At 37.3% G+C, this 20,156-nt stretch overlaps 1 protein-coding gene across 7 annotated transcripts in view; it reads right to left on the bottom strand.

Annotated features, from left to right (window-relative positions):
- Window positions 1-20,156, bottom strand: part of TMCC1 (transmembrane and coiled-coil domain family 1) — a 197,754-nt gene that overhangs the window by 29,636 nt on the left and 147,962 nt on the right. Inside the window, exon 1 of one of the 7 annotated variants that reach the window (XM_045832157.1) lies at window positions 12,811-12,924. The exons of the other annotated variants lie outside the window; for them this stretch is intronic. Coding sequence (XP_045688113.1) covers window positions 12,811-12,873 — 63 coding nt within the window. The 5' untranslated portion in view covers window positions 12,874-12,924. Of the gene's footprint in view, window positions 1-12,810; window positions 12,925-20,156 lie in introns of those variants that run through there. 7 annotated transcript variants of the gene reach the window in all.

Here is a 20,156-nt window from a genome sequence, read left to right as displayed (position 1 = left end):
ATATTGAATCTGGCTATATTTAGTGCAGTAGTGAAGCATGGATTCTGGCATAAACTGGTTGGGTCCCAATCTAGCTTTATTACTTACTAGCCATGTGACCTTGGGCAAGTTACTTAACATCTGTATCCATTTCACCAACACTACAATGAGGATAATACTAACGCCCACTTCAGAAGACTGCTGTGAGTACCAAATGAGTCAATAAATGTAACAATGCTCACAACAGTATCTGGTACAGAGTAAGCTGTTACTACTGTCTATTATTTTTTGTACCACATAAGTTGTTCTTTTAAATATTCAAATATTAAAAGATTCCAAAATATACTTCCTTCCAAGATACTTCACATTTCGGGCACAAACAAGGGATATATATGTCAAGAGTCTGAACAAAAGGAATAATGTAATTCAATATTACAGTAAAATAATAACAGTCACCTTTCTGAACAGCCAGCTGGGTCTTGTGGCTAGGCAGCTGGCTAGGTAATCTTCCAGTTCTCACAACTCCAAAAAGCAGACATTTTTGTCACTAGTTTACAAACGAACTGACTGCTGAGGTACCTCCTACTACCACCTTAGCACAAGGCAGTTTGATGGCAATTGAAGCAGCATCACCCAGTCGATATGGATGCTCTGATCACAACCATCAGTGCAGCAGCAAGTTGAAGACACTTATGGCTGAGGCTAGAATTAATTTGTATAGAAAAAACCCAGGATCATAAAGCTGTCAGTTAAATATATTTTGATTACTTACAGGCTAGGCAAAGTGCTACAAAGCCAGGGATACGGTCAAAGCCATGATTCATGTCTAACTAACTGCTGCTGTAACAAGCAGACTGTACTGCTTTGTTTGTACTTTCTCTCTTATTATTCTTAATAAGAAGTGAATTCTCATTAAGAATTCATTTGCCAGGCTTAAATTATCTATTAACTGACCTGAATTAATTGATCAGAAAACAGCCCAGGAGAGCATTTAAACAGAGAAAGAGATACCTCAAAACACAAATTAATCAGGGGCAGAATAGAGCCATCTAAGGCAGAGTATTAGGTAAGCTTTATAATGGCTTACAGTTTTCATTTGCAAACACTAAAAATCTATTGACGTTCTCTAAGTGAATGAAAGTGTCAGAACATGGCAGCACCTGACTTTGAGAACAATCATGTATAAAGGTAATATGGTGGAAAAAGACAGGCAAAAGGACCTAGGTTCATACCTGCCTTTGTATCTATCACCTTACTAGCTGTGTGTTGTTGGGACACCTACTTGTTCCCACTGAGCCTAAATTTTCTCATCTACACAATGGAGTTAACATTGTCTCATGAAATTATCTGAAAAAAGTGTTAAACATGTGTTAAATCAGATGCCTGACAAACACGGTAAAATTCAAGAAGTTACCCTTAAAAAAAATTCTTTACCTATTCATTACTCAAAATCCAAATATGTAACTAGAAAAGATTCAGAAATACATGACTTGACATTACTATCTTCAAAAGATGACAGCCCCTACTTAGTGTGGTGAAGTCATCTTATGTATGCTTTACAGAGTACTGGCTCTTTCAGGAAATTTCATATTCTGCACACTAAATTTAATCCACAACATTTTTGAGAAAATAAAGGAGACATTTTAAAGTAAGAGAAGGGGCTTTGCAATTAATCTGAAGACAAACAGGAGCTTGACTATTTTGGTTTTTCTGAAAGTGGATCTTTTCCAGGGCCAATTTCATAGAACAGGCTATGCAGTGGCCTTGTGTAAACTGATCCTGCAGGCCTCGTTCCATTGTTCTGCTACAGATTTTATCTCAGAGATATTCTGACCATGTTTTTGAACCAACTGGAACTTGTGTTTCAATTCAAGTGCACTTAGTGGGGGGAGTCTTCTTCTAATCAATAATAAACCCCAAGATGCTCTTTGGTTGGTCTTGTGAGCTCCCCCTCTCCCCACACCCCCACCCCAAGGCAGACTGTGTTGAGGAAGTAAAACAGAGGAGAGTGCTGCCTTAGGAATTAGACAGCTCTGGGTTTGAATTCTGTGATATCATCTCCTTGACGCTTGCCTTTGCCAACTCCCCCACACTTCATCCCTAGAGAAGAAAAGAAGCCCCACAATGTATGACCATTTTGTGCACAAAGTATATCTTCATCATGACAGTATTTTTTACCTACCCCACTGTCTCACTGTGGAAATGACATGCCCTTCCCTTCTCTCTCTGTTGATCAGTTCTTTCATGTGCAATTCTGACCGACATTTAGTTTGCTGTGCTGTGGAATAGAGAGATCTCAAGTGGGGGATGCAGAATAAAAATGGACTAAGTTCCACAGCCAGCAAGCTTTTTCTCTTAGCATTCCATTTTTTTATGCTAGAGTTAAAATTAAGATTCAGCTTACAGTCTAAAAAACAGGCCTTTTCAGTTGCCACAAATTTTTTTTTCTCACTTGATAAATAATTCTTGTACAGATTGTAGTGTTTCCTAGGAATCTTTTTTTTTTTTTTTCACATAACTTCAGCACACAGAACAATACTAGGTTCTATGGAGATGTGTCTGAACCACCACAAAGCAGAACAGTGGAGCCAAGTAAACAGGGTTCCTGGAAACCAGATTATCTCTGCTTTCATCTATTTTATATAAGGATGCTGGAAAAACTTTGCTTAGAAAAGTAAAAGTTTTATTGTAATTTAAAAAATTTTGAAAAATCATTGATATAAAAATAATACTCATGATAATAATCCTGGTCACTTCTGAATTTGGAACTGCAATCTAGTTTTTCTCAAACCACTTAAGGCCCTGCTCTCTTTTCTACCATCAGCACTTTCCAGGACTATCTTCATAAAGAACAAAGTTTTAAAATCATTTCATGGGTGATATTGCATATGTAATAATGAGCAGAGGACAAGCTTGCCGAAATGTAAATTCTGGTGGGGTTCTGCTCACCAGCTTTGTAGTTAAAGATCCTACATATGCTACAGCAAAAAAAAAAAAAAAGAAAGAAAAAGAAAAGGAAAAAACCCCACACCGAACTCTATCATGGATCATGTGGGAATAATGAAAACCTTTAATTTAAATCCATATGTACTAAGGGTCACAACTGTAATTTGGTTCTTCTGATGTGGCATACAGTTTCGAACCTCCGGGTTTTTGCCCATACAGTTTTCTCAGCAAGTTCAGGGCATGTTCTCCTTCCCTTTTCTGGTTAACTACTACTCATCCTTCAAGACCCAGTGCTCAGGTGTAACTTCTAGGAAGTCTGCCCTGACAACCTCTCTCCCCAGCTCTTCCTTTAAATTCACACATATCTACATATACATCTCTATCACTGCCCTTATCACATTATGTTGAAATGATTATTTTGTTGTCTTGTCTCCACTGACAGTTCCTGAGGGCAGGGATCATGTCACATTCATCTTTGGACCACAAGAAGCTAACACAAGGCCTTGTACACAGAAGACAACCAGTGAATGTATATTTAATATAAATGCTCACCAGCATCTCCTTAACACGATCCTAGATCCTACATGCCGTGCAGCAACTGAGCAATGTTACCATGAATGGAACAAATGCCAGAAGTTTTGTAAGAAAAATAGCTTCCAGTTGATAATACTCATCCCTCCAAGGCTGCTGAGTAAAAATTACTGACTGAGTTGAGTATCAGTTTAGATCATCAACATCGTATCTGGCCCACCCTGCTCCAACCCAATGCCAAATACGTATCCATTATGGGGTCTAGAGTCGCTGCTCAGAATTGCTTTGTCGCTGGATGACTGATTTCCTGGTTTACGTGAAAAACATCACTAAGGATTACCACTGGCAGATGTACTTCAGGCTTGATGTTTAAACTTAATGGATCCACATGAGCCTGGACAGATGATTTTTTGTTCTTTTAACAAAAGTTTACACAATGCTTCCTATGGACATGGCTTACAATAAGCATTAATTAAAGCTGGATTACATTAAGCTTAAGCATTTCACTGATGAGGATTTAAAAATACAATAAAATCCATGTGCAGATAAGCTAATTTATAAAACTACCACCAATGGGCTCCCTTTTACAAGTTAACTTGCCAACACTTCTTATGACACGTCTCATTAAAACGAAAGATTTCTTAAAAAAAAACAAACTGATCTGAGAAAGAGAGAAAAAAAAACATCAATTTGTTATTCCACTTATCTATGCATCATTCATTGGTTGATTCTTATGTGTCTTGACAGAGGATGGAACCTGCAACCTTGGCATATTGGGACATTGCACTAACCAACTGACCAACTGAGCTACCTGGCCAGGGCAAGATAAAAGATTTCTAAGACTCAGTTAATACTATTTATTTCAAGCAATTTTGATAATATGAAATTCTAAAGCAATGAAAGATTTTGGAATGCTCCGTGGGGGTCTGTAATAATCTGGCTCTCCCAAAATGGCTTGCTAGGTAGCTTATGAAGAGTAGAGGCTCTAAGAAGGGGCTGTCTGAAGTATATATCCTTAATCTCATTTTAGGATGCAATCAATCCTTTCTTTTAAAATGGTCTTAAATATCACTTATTTGCTAATAACTTCCAAATGTATACCTCCAACCAATACTGCCCTTAATTCTAAACTCACATATCCCATTATCAACTCAGTATCTCTGGATGTCTAACAGCCACTTCAAATTTACTATGTACAAAACAGAGTTCCTGATTTCTCCCAAACCTGCTGCTTGTGCAGTCTTTCCCATCTCAGCTAATGGCTATTTCACTGATGCTCATGCTCAGATCCAAAGCCCTGGAGTAAAAATAAATAAATAAATAAATAAATAAATAAATAAATAAATAAATAAATAAATAAATAAATAAATAAATAAAAAAGCCTTTGACTCCTCTTTCTTTCACACATCCCATCCAGTTAACGATAATAATAATTCATAGCTGCTACTACATATAAGTATAGCACTATGTGCCAGACAATGTTCTAAACCCTTTGTATGTTTACTAAACTGTTTCATTTTTACAATGGTACTACAAGATGGGTATTATTATCATCTCTATTTTGTAGCTAAGAAAACTGAAGCATTAAGAATTTAAGTTTTCTAAGGTAAGTAAAGAAGTGGCAAAGACAACATTTTAACCCAGTCTGGCTACAGAACCTGCACTTTTACCTCCTATGTATACTACATTGCCTCAACAAATGTTTTGGGCTCTACTTGCTGAAGAGAAGCAGAATCTGACCACTTCCCACAGAATTTCCACTGCTGCCACCCTGGTCTAAGCCATCGTCAGCTCTTGCCTAGACTACTGCAATAGTCTCTAACTATTAATGCAGTAATGTTTTGTAATCAATTACCTTCAGAGTAGCCAGAGTAGTCCTTTTAAAAATAAGTCAGGTCATGCCCTGGCTGGTATGGCTCAGTTGGCTGGAGCACTGTCCTGTAACCTAAAGGCTGAGGGTTTGATTCCTAGTCAGGGTGCATACCTACGTCGTGGGTTCGATTCCTAGTCTGGGCTCATATGGGAGGCAACCAATCAATGCTTCTTTTTCACATCACTCTCTTTGCCATTCCTCCTCCCCACCCCCATTCCTTTCTCTCTAAAAGCAGTGAAAGAAATGCCTTCGGGTAGAGGATTAAAAAAAAAATTTCACAATAGTCTTTTACACCTAAAACTTTACAGTGGCTCCCTATCTAAGTCAGAGTTTTATAATCCAAAATCCTTACTACGACTTAAATGACCATGCTCTGGCACCTGCATCACATCCATTACCTCTCTGACTATATCTACTACTAATCCCTACAATAGAATGTGCCAGGCACGCACCCACTTCAAAGCTTTTTACTTAGTGTTATGTGTCTGGAATGCTCTTGCTTAGACAACACTGGCATAGGTCATCATTTCCTTTAAGTCTTTGCTTCAATGTCTCCTTAGCAGCAAGGACTTCTCTGACACTTTATTTAAAACTGCAACTTCTATTTCCATTATGAATTTCCCATTCTTCTTCCTGCCTTTATTTTTTTACATAGAACCTTTAACTTCTGACATATTCTTATGTCTATCACCAAAAACTAGATTGTAATAAGATCCATGAAAATATTGATGTGTGCTTTGTCTAACACCTAAAAATTTTGTTTCTCTAACACCTAAAATTGTGTTCAAATATTTGTTCAATGAATAAAAGTATTTCCTATTCAGTTATCTATTCAGAGGATATTTTGGGTTCTGGCTATTTGTAAATCTTTTTCATTATAATCTAAAGAGTTTGTTTAGTGTATTACCAAGAGATCTTAACAAGGTTATTTATAACTTTGTGTTATACCAGGATCTTATTAAGTCAAGAGACTGATTTCTAACAATCCTTAAAATATCTTACCTTCATACATTAAAAATATTTGGCACAAAAATCAGATAGCTCTTAAGTTTAAAAAGCTTAGAGTTGGTTTATACTTTAAGTTGTTTGTACACATCATGCTAATACAATTTGTACCCCATCTTGTTTTATTTAAAATGTGAGTTAAACGCCCAACATTAATACCTTCCAAAGAGAACTATTTGATTATTTCTAGGGTTGTCTTATTAGGCTTACTCCTCAGGTGGACAGGTTTTGAGGCTACAAAAACTCAAGGATCAATCTAGTTTATATGTAAATTTGATGATGATGATAATGATAATGATTGTGATGGCCGTAACAAAAGTAGTAGTAATTAAGTGTTTACTATATACCTGGTACTACTGTAAGAGCTTTCCTTATATTTTCTTGGTTAACTCTCAGAACAACTTTAGGAAATATATACTATTATAATTCCCATTTTACAGCTGAGAAAATTGGTTCAGGAGAAGTTAAGGAACTTGCCCAAGGTCAAACAACCAGTACGCAGTAGGGCCAGGATTTAAACCCATAGGATTTGACTTCACAGTGCTTGCTCTTAAATATGTCACTACAACCACCACTTGGAGCATCATAAAAAGGAGACATTGATGATTTATACAAAGTTAGACTCTGGGAGGCTACTACAAGAAATTAAGCATTGGGTGATTTATGTCTTTTAAAAAAAAATTCTCCAGCATCAGTGAGAGCCTGAGTGAATGTAGATAGACCATTCAGAATGAGTAATATATGTATCATGAAGTGAGGTACCACAGGAGCTATGAAAGTGGCAGTAGTGTGGAACTGTCCAAAAGCAGCTTATATACTGAAAAGTACAGGCAAAAAGAAACTTAACATTTCCAGGATCTTTAAAAACTCATGACTCTTCAGTATTAAGAGAAAGAGTATACACAGCAGGTATACACACCAACTTTATAGGTGTATCTGCTTTTTTCTATTGTAAAAAAAAAAGCAGCAATGTTCTCAAAATTGCAGATTCTAAAAAAGCTAGTATCTGGGAATATCACTTGCATAAGACTTTATATTTTTAAAATGAACTTGATCTATTGAGAAGGGTTTATCAAAAGTATAATAATGATCTGTCCCTCTGTTTAAGTAAACTTATCTTAAAAAAATTGCTCTGGCTGGTGTGGCTCAGTGGATTGAGTGCTGGCTTGCAAACCAAAGGGTCACTGGTTCAATTCCCAATCAGGGCACACGCCTGGGTTGCAGATTCAGCCCCCAGTTGGAGGTGTGTGAGAGGCAACCACACATTGATGTTTCTCTCCCTCTCTTTCCCTCTCTCTAGAAAGAAATACAATCTTTAAAAAAATAATTCTTATTTAGTTGTGCGCAGCCAATTAATTAGAATTATAGTCATTCTTTTGCAATTATAATGTATAAATTTGCTTAGATTTTTGTAATTCAAGATCCATAATGCAAAGTATAATATATAAACCAATTTTCTCAAAGAGAATGTAAAGGATATAATCTAGTTTATACTTCCAAGTTACAGCAAGACAGCTTGTGACTAAAAAAAGGACTAAATTAAGCACATCTATGAATTAGCATAAACATGTGACTGGTTTGGATTTCAGATGATACTCCAACTGTTTCTCGTTCTTATTTTTTTTTAATTTTGAGAATGTTGATTAAAACTGGGGAAAGAGAAAAAAGGAAGGGCTTAGGATAGAAGACGGAATAGGAGAGAGCCTAGGTGGGGCTGCTTTGGCTCACTGGAAAGTCAAGAGAAAAGGGGACTTAGAGACAGGTTAGGGGGGGTAAGCCCAAGAGGAGCTGCTCTAACCCACTGCTCCCCCGGCTGTAAGTCTTGTAAGTCTCGTAAGTCTTGTAAGTCTCGTGGGGACCCTTAGAGTTCAGGAGTTGCCTGAGAGGGAAGAAAGGCATGGGCCTGCTCCTGAGAGGGAGAGTGCTGTTTCTTGGGTTTTTAAATGTAGGTATCGCCCTGGCTGGCGTAGCTCAGGGGATTGAGCGCAGGCTGTGAACCAATGCATCACAGGTTTGATTCCCACTCAGGGCACATGCCTGGGTTGCAGGCCACGGCCTCCAGCAACCACACATTGATGTTTCTCTCTCTCTTTCTCCCTCCTTTCCCTCTCTAAAAATAACTAACAATGTTTAAAAAATCTTAAAAAATAATTAAAAAATAAATGTAGGTATCTATAACTCCTGAAAGGGGTAAAAAACCACTGAAATTGAGGCTCTAAAGAATGGGAATCAATGCCTATCAATATTAGCTGAGATAAGGAAATTCAACTACTCAAAGACTTCTGGAGCCCTGGTTGCTGTGGCTCAGTGGATTGAGCACAGGCCTGTGAACCAAAGGGTTGCCAGTTCAATTCCCAGTCAGGGCACATGCCTGGGTTGCTGTCCAGGTTCCCAGCAGAGGGTGCACGAGAGGCAACCACACACTGATGTTTCTGTCCCTCTATCCTTCCCTTCCCTTCTCTCTAAAAACAAACAAATAAACAAAATCTTTAAAAAAGACTTCTGGAAAGGTATTCAAAAAGGCAAATTGCTCTGTAAAGAAATTACTTAACTGAGAAAGAATCAACCTCATAAAATGTTTCTGCATTTCTATACCCTACTAGGGTATAGGGGGAGGTTCCACTAAGGGTAGTACTATTCTATCAGGGAATACTAGGAAATACAAGAGGCATTCCTCCTGCAATGCAGAGTTTTAGCCAGCCTTAACAATTATCTAGTCTTAAATGCCAATAGTGACCTTACTGAAAAACTACTGCATGGGTTCTGGAATTGTTCCAGAAAACCGAAAAGAGGAGACACAGAGAGTAAGACCCACTACAGATGCTGGTTCTTCCTGTCTTGACCAATTTTTTCACATGTGATGAGCAATAGAAAGATTTCAGTTTTCTGATAAATGAGAAATAAAGGTAGAAAAGTAATCCAGTTCAGGGACTTTGCATATGAAAGGAAGAACACTTCTACTATGTATCTAGGTGGCTACAACGTAAAAATGTAGGACAGTCTAGAGGAAATTGGGAGCAGAAGGGGGAAGGAATATCACAGTAATATATGATATTAAAGAAGCAGGTTGTAGAAAAGATAGAGGCTTCTATAATTCATTGTGCAACTATCTTCTCTTTTGCATATATAAAGCACTGAATTAAGGTAGAATCCCTGTTTTTAAAACATATGAACTAGTTAGTAAGACATGGAAAAAATCAACTGAAATACGGGTCCAATTAAGTAAACGATATGTTAGACAGGAATGCAAAGTACTTTTTGAACAGAGAAAGAAGCCATGTATTCAAAAGAAGGGAAAAGGAACAGAGAAGGCTTCTTGAAGCAGGCGAAAAAAATGAAGTGAACTTTGAAGGAAGACTTCTTTTTTAATAAAAAGAGAAGGCTGACAGGCTACTATGAGGTAAGGCCTGAAAGAGGAAATGCAGTAACATCTTCAAGGTAACTGAACGGTTCCTGAGGGTGTAAAAGTATGACATAGGAGAGGGCTTTGCTGGGAGATGAGCTCTGAAGGTAGGCCTGAAGTACTGGTTTTGGATTTTATTCCAAGGGTACCACTGAAGGCTTCCCAATGGTAAAAGTACTATTATCTGCTTTGGAATCTAGATTTATAGATCCAAAAGGCTACTTGACTATATCAAAATCTACATGTCCAAACGAAACACAGTGATCCTCTAACCCTGGTCCTCTTACAGTGTTCTATATCTCAGGAAGAGGATCACTATCCATTAGGTTAAATATGCCAAAGCCAAACCAAACTGAAGCCCACAAACCACTCTTTTTTCTTTCTTTCCTTTTTTAAAAGATTTTATTTATTTATTTTTAGAGAGAAGGGGAGGGAGGGAGAAAGAGAGGGAGAGAAACACCAAACGCAAGAGAGAAACATCAATCAGCTGCCTCTCACATGTGCCCTGACCAGGGACTGAATCTGCAACCCAGGCATGTGCCCTGACCAGGACTCAAACCAGAGACCTATCACTTTGTGGGATGATGCCCAATCAACTTAGCCACACTAGTCAAGGCACAGGAACTATTCTTGACATATGCCTTCTATCTCTATCAAATCCAACACCAAGTTCTATCTATTTTACTTTGAAAATTCCCATCAAATTATAATATTCTTCATCTACCTCTACTGATCTCTACTGCTACTACCTTAGGACAAACTGTTTTCTCTCTTCTGGATCACTCACTCTGATCTATCTGCATTCACTAAGGCTCTCAGTTACACTGGAGAATTTTTTTAAACAAAGCAATCCTAAAACACCCAACGCTTAAATTTTTTTAGTAGCTTCCTACAACTCTTAAAATATAGCAAGAATAAGAATTTGAACAGGGCCTACATGATTAGACTCTGGATCTCTCTCTAGCTCCACCTTAGAGCATGCTTCCCCTATTCTGGTTACACGGGCTTTTTTTCAGCCCATCCTGCTCATTCTATTTCTTCTCACCACAGGGTCTCTGCATGTGCAGAAGTGCCTACTTGTCCTTTCTTCAACTCTCAGGCAGGCATTTCACTATACGCTCTGGCATATACTGATGAACAAAAGAAAGCCTCTGCTTTCATGAGGCTTAAGACTGAGTGAGAGAAAAGTAGGAGACAGAAAAACCAGTAATTAAATCTCATAAACTGTTGAAAAAGTGCTATGAAGAAGAACAAAGTGATATGAGAAAAGGAATAAAGTAAGGAGAGAAACCTACGTTAGATTGGGAGGTCATGGAAGAATTCTTTAAATAGGGGTATTTGAACTGAGCTTTCAAAGTTAGAACAGGAAGTTGTTAGTGAATCAGGTGTTAAATGAAGAAAAAAGTTATTATAACAATGTTACATGAGTCAAGAGAATAAAGAATTTGGAATTTTATCATAAGCAAAATTAAAATACACAGTTAACATGGCAATTCAAGAAAAGATCAAAGAAAAAGATTTGTCTGTTCACTGTTTCTGAGAATTTGCTTGGTGAAAGGTTGAGACTGAGTTACCAAAAATGCTTAAGAAAGAAGCAGAAGGATGCTGAGAGAGGAAAAGGTCAGTAATCAGGAAGAGGACCACCTGCCCAGTAACCTAATGGGAGTATATGGACAGTTGTATTTACAAGGCTTACATAACGAATGAGTCAGCAAAAAGTCAGGGCACAGGATCTCCTGTGTGCCCATTTTCAACACCTAGGACAATGGCTCTCTCTACTGAGAAGAGAGGCCCAAGAACAAGATCTGAGGTATATAAAAGTTACCATACCTCCCAGCAATACTTGCCTAAGTTCTTATGAGGAAAGATAAAAACCTTCATGCTTAGAAAAACATAAGAAACAGGATCAAACTTAAAGGAGATTAGAACAAAGTGATTCTGGTAAAATTTCACAGATCTAATGTTAAGCATTTCTTTAACTTGTAATAAAATGTCTATTAAAGATTCCAAAATCAAGACTCCAAAAGGTGTTAAAAGCAAAAGCTAGATTTTAAAGAGAAAAGGTCTTTATCTTTTTTAGGGGTCCATAAATGTCAGGGCTACTTTTTACAATTATCTTGACTCTAATAGTAACAGAAAAAGGCTTCATAATGATAGAACTGGGTCTTGTAAACAAAAAATGTACAAAATAAAACATAAAAGAGATTAAGTCATAGTACAGGAAAAGAGATACAGCATTAACAACCATTTGATACTGAATTGTAATGACAATGATTCCAAAACAAACAGCCACCGGTGCAGAGCTATGAAAACAGCAGACTCCTCATCCTGCCTTCCTCTACCCTCACACTTGTGTTCTCAGCCTCTTACTGTCCAAGTGGCAACAACTGACTAAGAGCCGAGAGCCTTTATTTTTTCTTCTCCTCTTCAGGCCATAGGAAAGAGCCAGGGGGGAAGAAGGATGTAATTATGACTGTTCAAAGAAGGGAAAGCATATCTGTTAGAAAGCATTCTTTGCTCTGTAAATTCTTGGGTTTTGCCTGTTCATGGATATTTGAGAAAACTTGATAATATCTCTGAAGGTCACAACTGAATGACAAGAAATGTTTTCCTTTCTGGTTCTGTTGGCCATTCCTTTCAATCAAATATGAATCTGCAAAATGTTTTAGTTATCACCAAGACACAATTCTACATAGCTGATACAGAAAAGTAAAACAAACAAGCAACAAAAACAAGAAAAAACAAAACCGAAAACACAAGCAACACGTTTATCTTACCAAAACCCCCAGTCAGGCAGTATGCTGATTTTGCTTGCCACAAAGCTCATCCTTCCTTTGTGCACTGTCAGAGCAAGCTTGGATCGTGAAAACAAATCACAATCTCTTTTGGCTATAAGCTCTTTCCATTTGTCCCAGCTTCCAAACGGCAGAGGAGCTGTGGCATAGTCTGTCACTGCTGCACATATTGGTTTCCGAGAATAACGCTGTAAATGAGGACAGCTACCACTGGGAATGCATTCCCCCACAAAAGAGCCAGCCGGAATGAAGCTTCTAGCAGATCCCTGGCCTCTCACCTTCACAGCCTCAGAGAAAGGCTTTTCACAGAACAAGCAGGTACAGCCGCACCACATCAACATCCCGCATAGCCAATCCTCCGCAGTGCTCACATCAGCCCACACACAGTTCTGGTTGTGTCTCCTGCACCAACTCTTAGAGCTTTCTACATCTGGGAGCCTGGGAGGACTCAGTGCTGAATAAACAGAAAGCTTCTGCCAAACAAGCATCCGTGTGTGTAGGGGGTGGGGGAATTGGGGGCGGTGTATAGTTTGTTATAGCTGCTAATGCAAATGAAGTTTGACTCTGAGCATGGAGATCACAGACAGTATCTGCCTCTCTTCTGAAGCTGTGAGCATCTTTTATAAAAGACAAAAGCACCAAAGTGGTTCAATTTAAAGCTACAGGACATTAATTCAACATTCATATTTGTCCTCTCATTTAAAATATGATAAGATTTAGAGAACAGCTTAAAAGTAAAAATGTTCTAAATAAAGTAACACCAATAGCTCGGTTCAATAAATACAAAGAAAAAACAATCTACCCATATTTTGATAAAGGACTAAAAGATGGTCAGAATGGATTTCTTCCATGCTTTTCTAATGTTTCTTCTGTCCTTTTTCACATTAGGTTCCCAAATAATTTAAATGAACACTGAGCAAGAAAAAGAAAATTGAGCCTGACACCCTAGTCTTACCACAAAGAAGAAAACAAATGCTTCTGAATGGAAAGGCTTTGGAGTTCTGTGGAGTTTAAGCAACAGATTAAAACACCACAATTGTAAGCCCAGACTCAGTCCCTGTATGATTATATGCTGTTTATTGAATAATATGATACTACATGAAAAAACCGACTATCTTAAAGATACTACTCCTGCCCTGAAAATGTCACTTGGGGATTTAGACAAGCTATCGGATCTGAGCTTTATTTCTTCATTTGTAAAAGCAGTTTTGGAGAATGCACATAGGGAGATTTTACATGCTTATAAAATATGGTATAGCATGTACAGTGTCTAATATCTAGTAACATTTTTCTCTGGTTAATATGCAGAAAAGAATTATACATGAAGACAGTTTGACAAAATACAGTCCTTTCTGTGAAGTCCTAAAGCTGTGACAATTTCTGTTCTAGTTAGGCATGGGACTGGGAGCTCAGGCCATCACTGTACTGAAAGGTCAAAGAAGGTCTTTCCAAACAGCACTCTCCAGCTTCATATAGCATTCTTTCATTTAAATCAGATGAAATCCTCTGAATGGAATCCAAAGCACTCTGAATGCATTTGAAGAAAATTCTGAGTTGAAATCATGGTTCCAGGAATTCCTCTTCTGTCTCCCAAGGAACAGAACTCTGATCTTGACTCTCCAGACCAAATTAATAAAAATTTCTCTGACTTAATACAAATTTTTGTCTTTGCTTTCAACAGAGTAAATATTTGTTTCTATAAAAACAATGACAAAAAACCAATCCTGCAACACTGGCATCAATACTAGCTGAGGCTTTCTTATTTCTGTTTATTAGCATTTTAATATAACTTCTTTTAAAAGACAATCATATTCATTGTAGAAAACTTTGAAAACATGAATGGGCATTAAAGAAAGCAAAAATTATTTGTAATCTTACTGCCCACAGAAAGCCAAACCAGAAACTGTTATGAGGCTTCTTTTTTTTTTAATCCTCACCCAAGGACATTTCCTTGCCTTTAGGGTGAAAAAAAGGTAGGGGAAGAGGCAGGGACAGGGGAGAAACATGGATCAGCTGCTCTCTGGTAAGCACCTTGACCAGGGCTCAAACCTGCAACAGGGGCATGTGCCCTGACCAGGAATCAAACTCTTGACCCTTTGGTCTACAGGACAATGCTCCAACCAATTGAGGCACACTGGCCAGGGCATAAGGCTCTTTTATCCTCTTTCCTTAAGACAGAGATCTTTGAGGCATATGCTGAGATCAAGTGCCTTAAAATCAAAACTGCCTTGACTGGATGAGCTACCATATGGAAGACAGCAGCCCTGAGAGCTGCCTGGGTCTCAAGCAGACCTTGTGAGAAGTTGTCTATTTGTGAGTAACAATTTTACCTTTTAAAAATTTTTCCTAAAATAGTTTTTGAGGTTCCACTGAGATACCAATGGACTTATGAGATGCCGGAGAAGTGCCCCTCATTGGCTGCACAAACCTGGGCATATCTCTTCTTGGCTCCCAAAGTAAATCTCACATGAAAATAGAACTTCGATTTTGCTGACTTCCTGGTTCTCTCGAAAAATTTTCTCTTGCTGATTTTGTTTTTGCTTCTGGTTTATGCACAGTTGATAACTTACTCTTCACTGATGGCAGCACTGATTGAGGGAATTTGATTTTTATGGCTGACCATTTATTTGATGGTCTCTGTTGAAGAGTGATATTTATTTTCTGTTGGGTGAGAAACCAAAAGAGAACCACATTAAGGAACGATAGTTGATTTTTGTATACAGAGTCAATGCCTACAAAGAAGCCCTTCCCAGGAAAGCTGACCTGATGCTTGATTTACCAGGTCCCTGGCTTATAGGTGGTAAGGAAAGTCATTATTTTCTGATAAGTCTTAGCAAATGTTGGAATCTTGAAGATGAGAATTAATTCACCCAAATTTATCTCCACTGCAGGGGAAATCTAGTGAGAGTTTCTTAGGCATGGTTTCCTAACCTTGAAATAGTAAATAAGAGGTATTTAAAAGTCCAATCTAAAATTCTTTATGAAAACTTCCCCAAAGAAGTTAATCTTGTAACTTTACTAATAGCTCAAAACTGTTTGGCTCTGGATTTGCAAAGAAAATTTAAGAATGCTTGTATGATCAACTAACACTCTTACTGCATTTACATAAATAATCAGGTCAAATCTAATGAGACTAATCATTTTGTGATCAAGAGTAATCTTTGGAAATTACTTATGATCACTAGAAGGATAGAAGAGTTTCAGCAAAAATTGTGAAAAACTAAAATGGTAAAAAGATTTTAAATGTCTTTTAAAGGGAATACACAGTGGTGCCTATTGGATTCTTTAGGGTTATGGGATTGTATAAAGGTCTGTCCCTTTGTCTTTGGCTAGGTTATTTTGAAGCCCTGTAGAGATGGAAATTACCCTGTGGATATTGTTGGTAATGCAATGCTAATAAATTTTGCCTGGTGGAAAATATAAATTTCCTTAAGTCCAATTCTCATTTAGACTAATTTTAACATCTTATTGGTTCTTAATAACTTGTTAATTAGTGAGTTTAAAAAAAACCTTTGACACATGTTCATACTGCATGAGAGCCATACTTTTACCTATAAAAATAGTATTTGCATATTTACCTTTTGTTTCTCTAAGCATCTAACTAAAAAATAATTGTGTAGTTGGAGTTAGCCAGCTACAGCCTTCTGACTACTTTTAAAAAGCTTACAAAAGAGTGAACTATTTTTACATTTTTAAAGATTTGTAAAGAACAAAAAACCCAAAGTCTATGTAAGAGAGAGTACATGTGGCCCTCAATGCCTAAAATATGATCTGGCCCTTTACAAAAAATGTTTGTCAATAGTTGCTTTAAACTTATAGCATCTCATTTGGCACAGATATCTTAATATGAATGATCAACCTAAAATATAGAAGAGACTAAGAATTAAGTCAGCATTTTAGCAGCAAAGTCAAGTTAGGATGATACTGAGAAAACAGGTGCTAGAAAACAGGCGCAATTACGGAGCTATCCAGAGATGTATCAGGGATATTTTATTTGATGACACAAAAGGATTCCTTTAAAAAAAATCTAAAAAATTTAACTGTTACTTTATAAAGAAACTGTTTAATACTATTTTTTTTTAGTATTTTTCCAACTTCTCAGCCTTGATTAAAGTTTACTGAATAAGCCCTTGGACAGAAATAAAACTGAACACAAGTTTCATTAGAATCTCATTTATGAAATAAACTTACATAGTGCTGAATAAATACAATATACTCTAGACAATAACATAAAAAATGCCCTACAAAATTCAGAATTATGTCTGACATAAAGATTTTTTCCCTCAGTAACGCAAAACTACAACAGCATCTTTACTGTACTCAATACTGTTGAGTTTCGGGATGTTGAAAGTTTCCCTAAGAAATACATTTTTTCTTCGATTCCCAGTCAGGGCACATGCCTGGGTTGCAGGCCAGGTCCCCAGTGGGGGCCATGTGAGAGGCAACCACACACTGATTCTCTCTCTTTCTCCCTCCCTTCCCCCTCTCTAAAAATAAATAAATAAAATCTTTTTTTAAAAAAAAAAGCTTTCTTAAAAAATAGATTTTTTCCTTCCAAAATTCCTGGGAAAGATGCCTTTTAAAAATCTGTTTATTAACATATATAAAAGCAGAGAAGATAATGAATCCTGCACAGTCTTCATTTAGCTTAACTCATGGCCCACACTCCCCTCCCCTGCAATTATCTGCAAGCAAATCCCAGACAAAAGATGTTCTTTATAAAAACCAAGGCTAATTCCAGAGTCTCTCCCATATTATTAAAGCCTATCTCAGCTGTCAGACTTCATGAATGCTACTTTATTTTTCAGATAAAATGCCTAATGTTCTCCTTTTCTTTCACCCTTTACTATATCATATTCATAAAGGATCCACTGTGGAAAAATGTCCAAAGACCATGGATCTTGCTCTGTTTCTATAGACTGGCCATCTTGATGTTGATGCTTGATGACTAACTAGATAAATTTTTCCCAAAGTGGAAAAAGATGGGCAAAATAAAGTTGAATCAAGGTAAAAAACAAAAAGAAGAAGTCTAATAAATCAATTACTATCTGTAGTCCTAGATGGCAAAGAACAGATTTACAAGAAAGGCACTAAATTTAAAATGTGTGGCATCAGTTGGCTGCACATTCCTCGAGGAATTTCTTCTCCTGCCCTCCTCTACATGGCAACCAGTTCAGCTAAAAAGTCCCTAACTGCATTTACCTCCCACTGGGATTCAGTAAGAGGTAGGTTTTGTTTGATTTCAGCAGCTCTCTTTATGCATAAGCAAATCCCCATAAGTAGCCAAAGGGAACAGAAAAATGACAAAGCAAGGCTGAACTAGGAGTGTTTTGAAATCTTTTGAGATTAATATGGTCATAGGAACCTTTAAATAAGGCAAGTACTTTCTTTTATTGCTTAGAACCAATTAATTCAGAAAAGAGAGCAACAGATGCTTTTACTTGGTGCCAAAGCCAATATAAGAATTATGAGGTTTTAGGAAGGGAGAATGTAGGCACTGACCTTCTTTAGAAACTTAGCTGATTACCTGTCCTGTATCTGAGACACTTAACCAAATAAGTACAATTAGCAACAGAAGTTGCTTGTTCAGGCTCTGCCTACCTCAAATGAATCATGTACCACAGTGTCATCTATCGCTCAAAGGGGCTGCAGGGAGCTCATTTACGACTGTGAAGTACCATAAAGCCATGACAGGAACACTGCCTGCCCCCTTACTGAAGTAAGGGCCAGGTAAACTCCAAGTACTGCCTGCAAAGTAACTGTGGAATCATATAAAATTGAGTCCATAAAATGAAATAGTATAATAAAATAGTCTTTTACAATGCCATGAGATGGAGTTTCGAATAGTGGTCTCCAATTTCAGGTCCACAAAAGGGTGAAGTTATTTTCAAGATTTCCAAAGGCCCAATGGAAGCTGTACATTCCCCCATAATAAATGTGCATAGTACAGGCAGATCAAAATGACAAATATTTAATTTGTCTGGAATTATAACCATTGCAGGTAGTATCACTGTATTAGTGCTGTTCAGAATGCTGACTGGCTCTTGGTCCCTAATTATTTTTTTTTAAGGAAAAATAATATTTGCTGTCTGTAAACAAACATTTTCAAAATAGCAGCCATACAAAGGGAAAAAAAATGTCTTTGGTGGACCAGGTTGATACAAGTTTCATTTTCTAAATCAGATCACACCTTCAATGTTAAAAAAAAAACATTCAAATTTGAAAAGTATAAAGTAAATCATTATATTCCCATATTCCATGTCTAGATAACTACCACCTGGGGGTAATATACAGTTAGTGCTGTAGTGATTTGGAAAATGCTATTCACCACAGTGACTATGCCCAAGCCACACAGGCTATCTCCTGAAAGCCCTTACTCATCTACTTTATACCTCCCAAACCCCAGGTGAACAGCAGCCCACACTGGAGGCCCTCACGAAAAAAGTAAACACAATTTTCCACAGCCTAGGAAAGATGAAAATTGATAAAATAAAGAAAAATGGCACCCACTGGGCTATTTTAAGTCCATGAGAGATGAACAAGAATTTATCTCAATTTATTCTTTTCAAAATATTACCAGCCTTGGATGGCTTTGGGGGTGGGAGACAGATACAAAGCTATTTTAATCGAAAATAACTTGGCTTCATTTTTATTTACTATTTAATTTCCTACTAAACTGCATAGAGCTCTAGTGATTCCAAATATTCTCTAAGAATAGCCATGTGAACAATATAGAGATATAATCAAGAAAGCATAGAAAGCAAGTGGAGACTGATGCTATAGGCACTAACTGGCTAATCATGGAAACGTACCTCCTTCTAAACTTAAGTTTGTTATCAAAAAACCAGGAAATGGCCAGTTTCTCATTCCTTTACCCTTTCTCTTGAGATATCATAATATTATATATAGTTTCACATCATTAAGCTTAAACAACAGGGCATATCATACTAGTAAAATGGGGTTGGAAGGGTAATTAGTCTGCCGAGGAAATGGAATTGAGTCCTTGCTTTGCCACTCATCAATTATGGGACTTGTGTGACTTATGAAACTTAAAATAAGTCAAGGTTTAGTACCTAAGAAATAGAACTGGAGCTTGCAGGGTTGAGGATAGAAATGAAAAACTAAAGGGCGGAGGGTGGGTTGATTAATTTCCTGGACATCTGATTTTCAGAAATTAAGAGTTTTCACAAAACATGATTCATTCTTTACATACCTGAAAACCTTCAACCTTGATTTTACTTGCCAGAATCCAGTAACAGATGCTGTCACATTCAGTGGCCTGATTTCCTTAAGCGCAACATACAAGGGGGATCCCTCACAAATGGAATTTATTTATAAAATATTGTGTATTTATTCTTATATGTTTAAACTTCAGTTACCTTCAAAATACTCTCTCCATTTGGTGCAATACACCTATTGAGACACTTATTCCACTGCTCCAAACAGTTTTTGAACTTGCTGATTTTGATGCCTTTGAAGTCCTTTGCCATTTTTCACCTTTTCCACACCAGCAAAACTTTTCCCTCTGAGGATTTTTTTTTTCCATTAGGGAAACAAAAAAATCGCTCAGGGCCAAATCGGGTGAATAGGAAGGGTGGAACATGGGAGTCATGCTGTTTTTTTT

This window comes from Phyllostomus hastatus, unplaced genomic scaffold (genome assembly GCF_019186645.2).
Source record: "Phyllostomus hastatus isolate PE091 unplaced genomic scaffold, TTU_PhHast_1.1 phas_contig_16, whole genome shotgun sequence".
Classification (NCBI taxonomy): Eukaryota; Metazoa; Chordata; class Mammalia; order Chiroptera; family Phyllostomidae; genus Phyllostomus; species Phyllostomus hastatus.
Note: the sequence above shows the minus strand (reverse complement) of the source record. Positions and strands in the feature narration are given on the sequence as shown.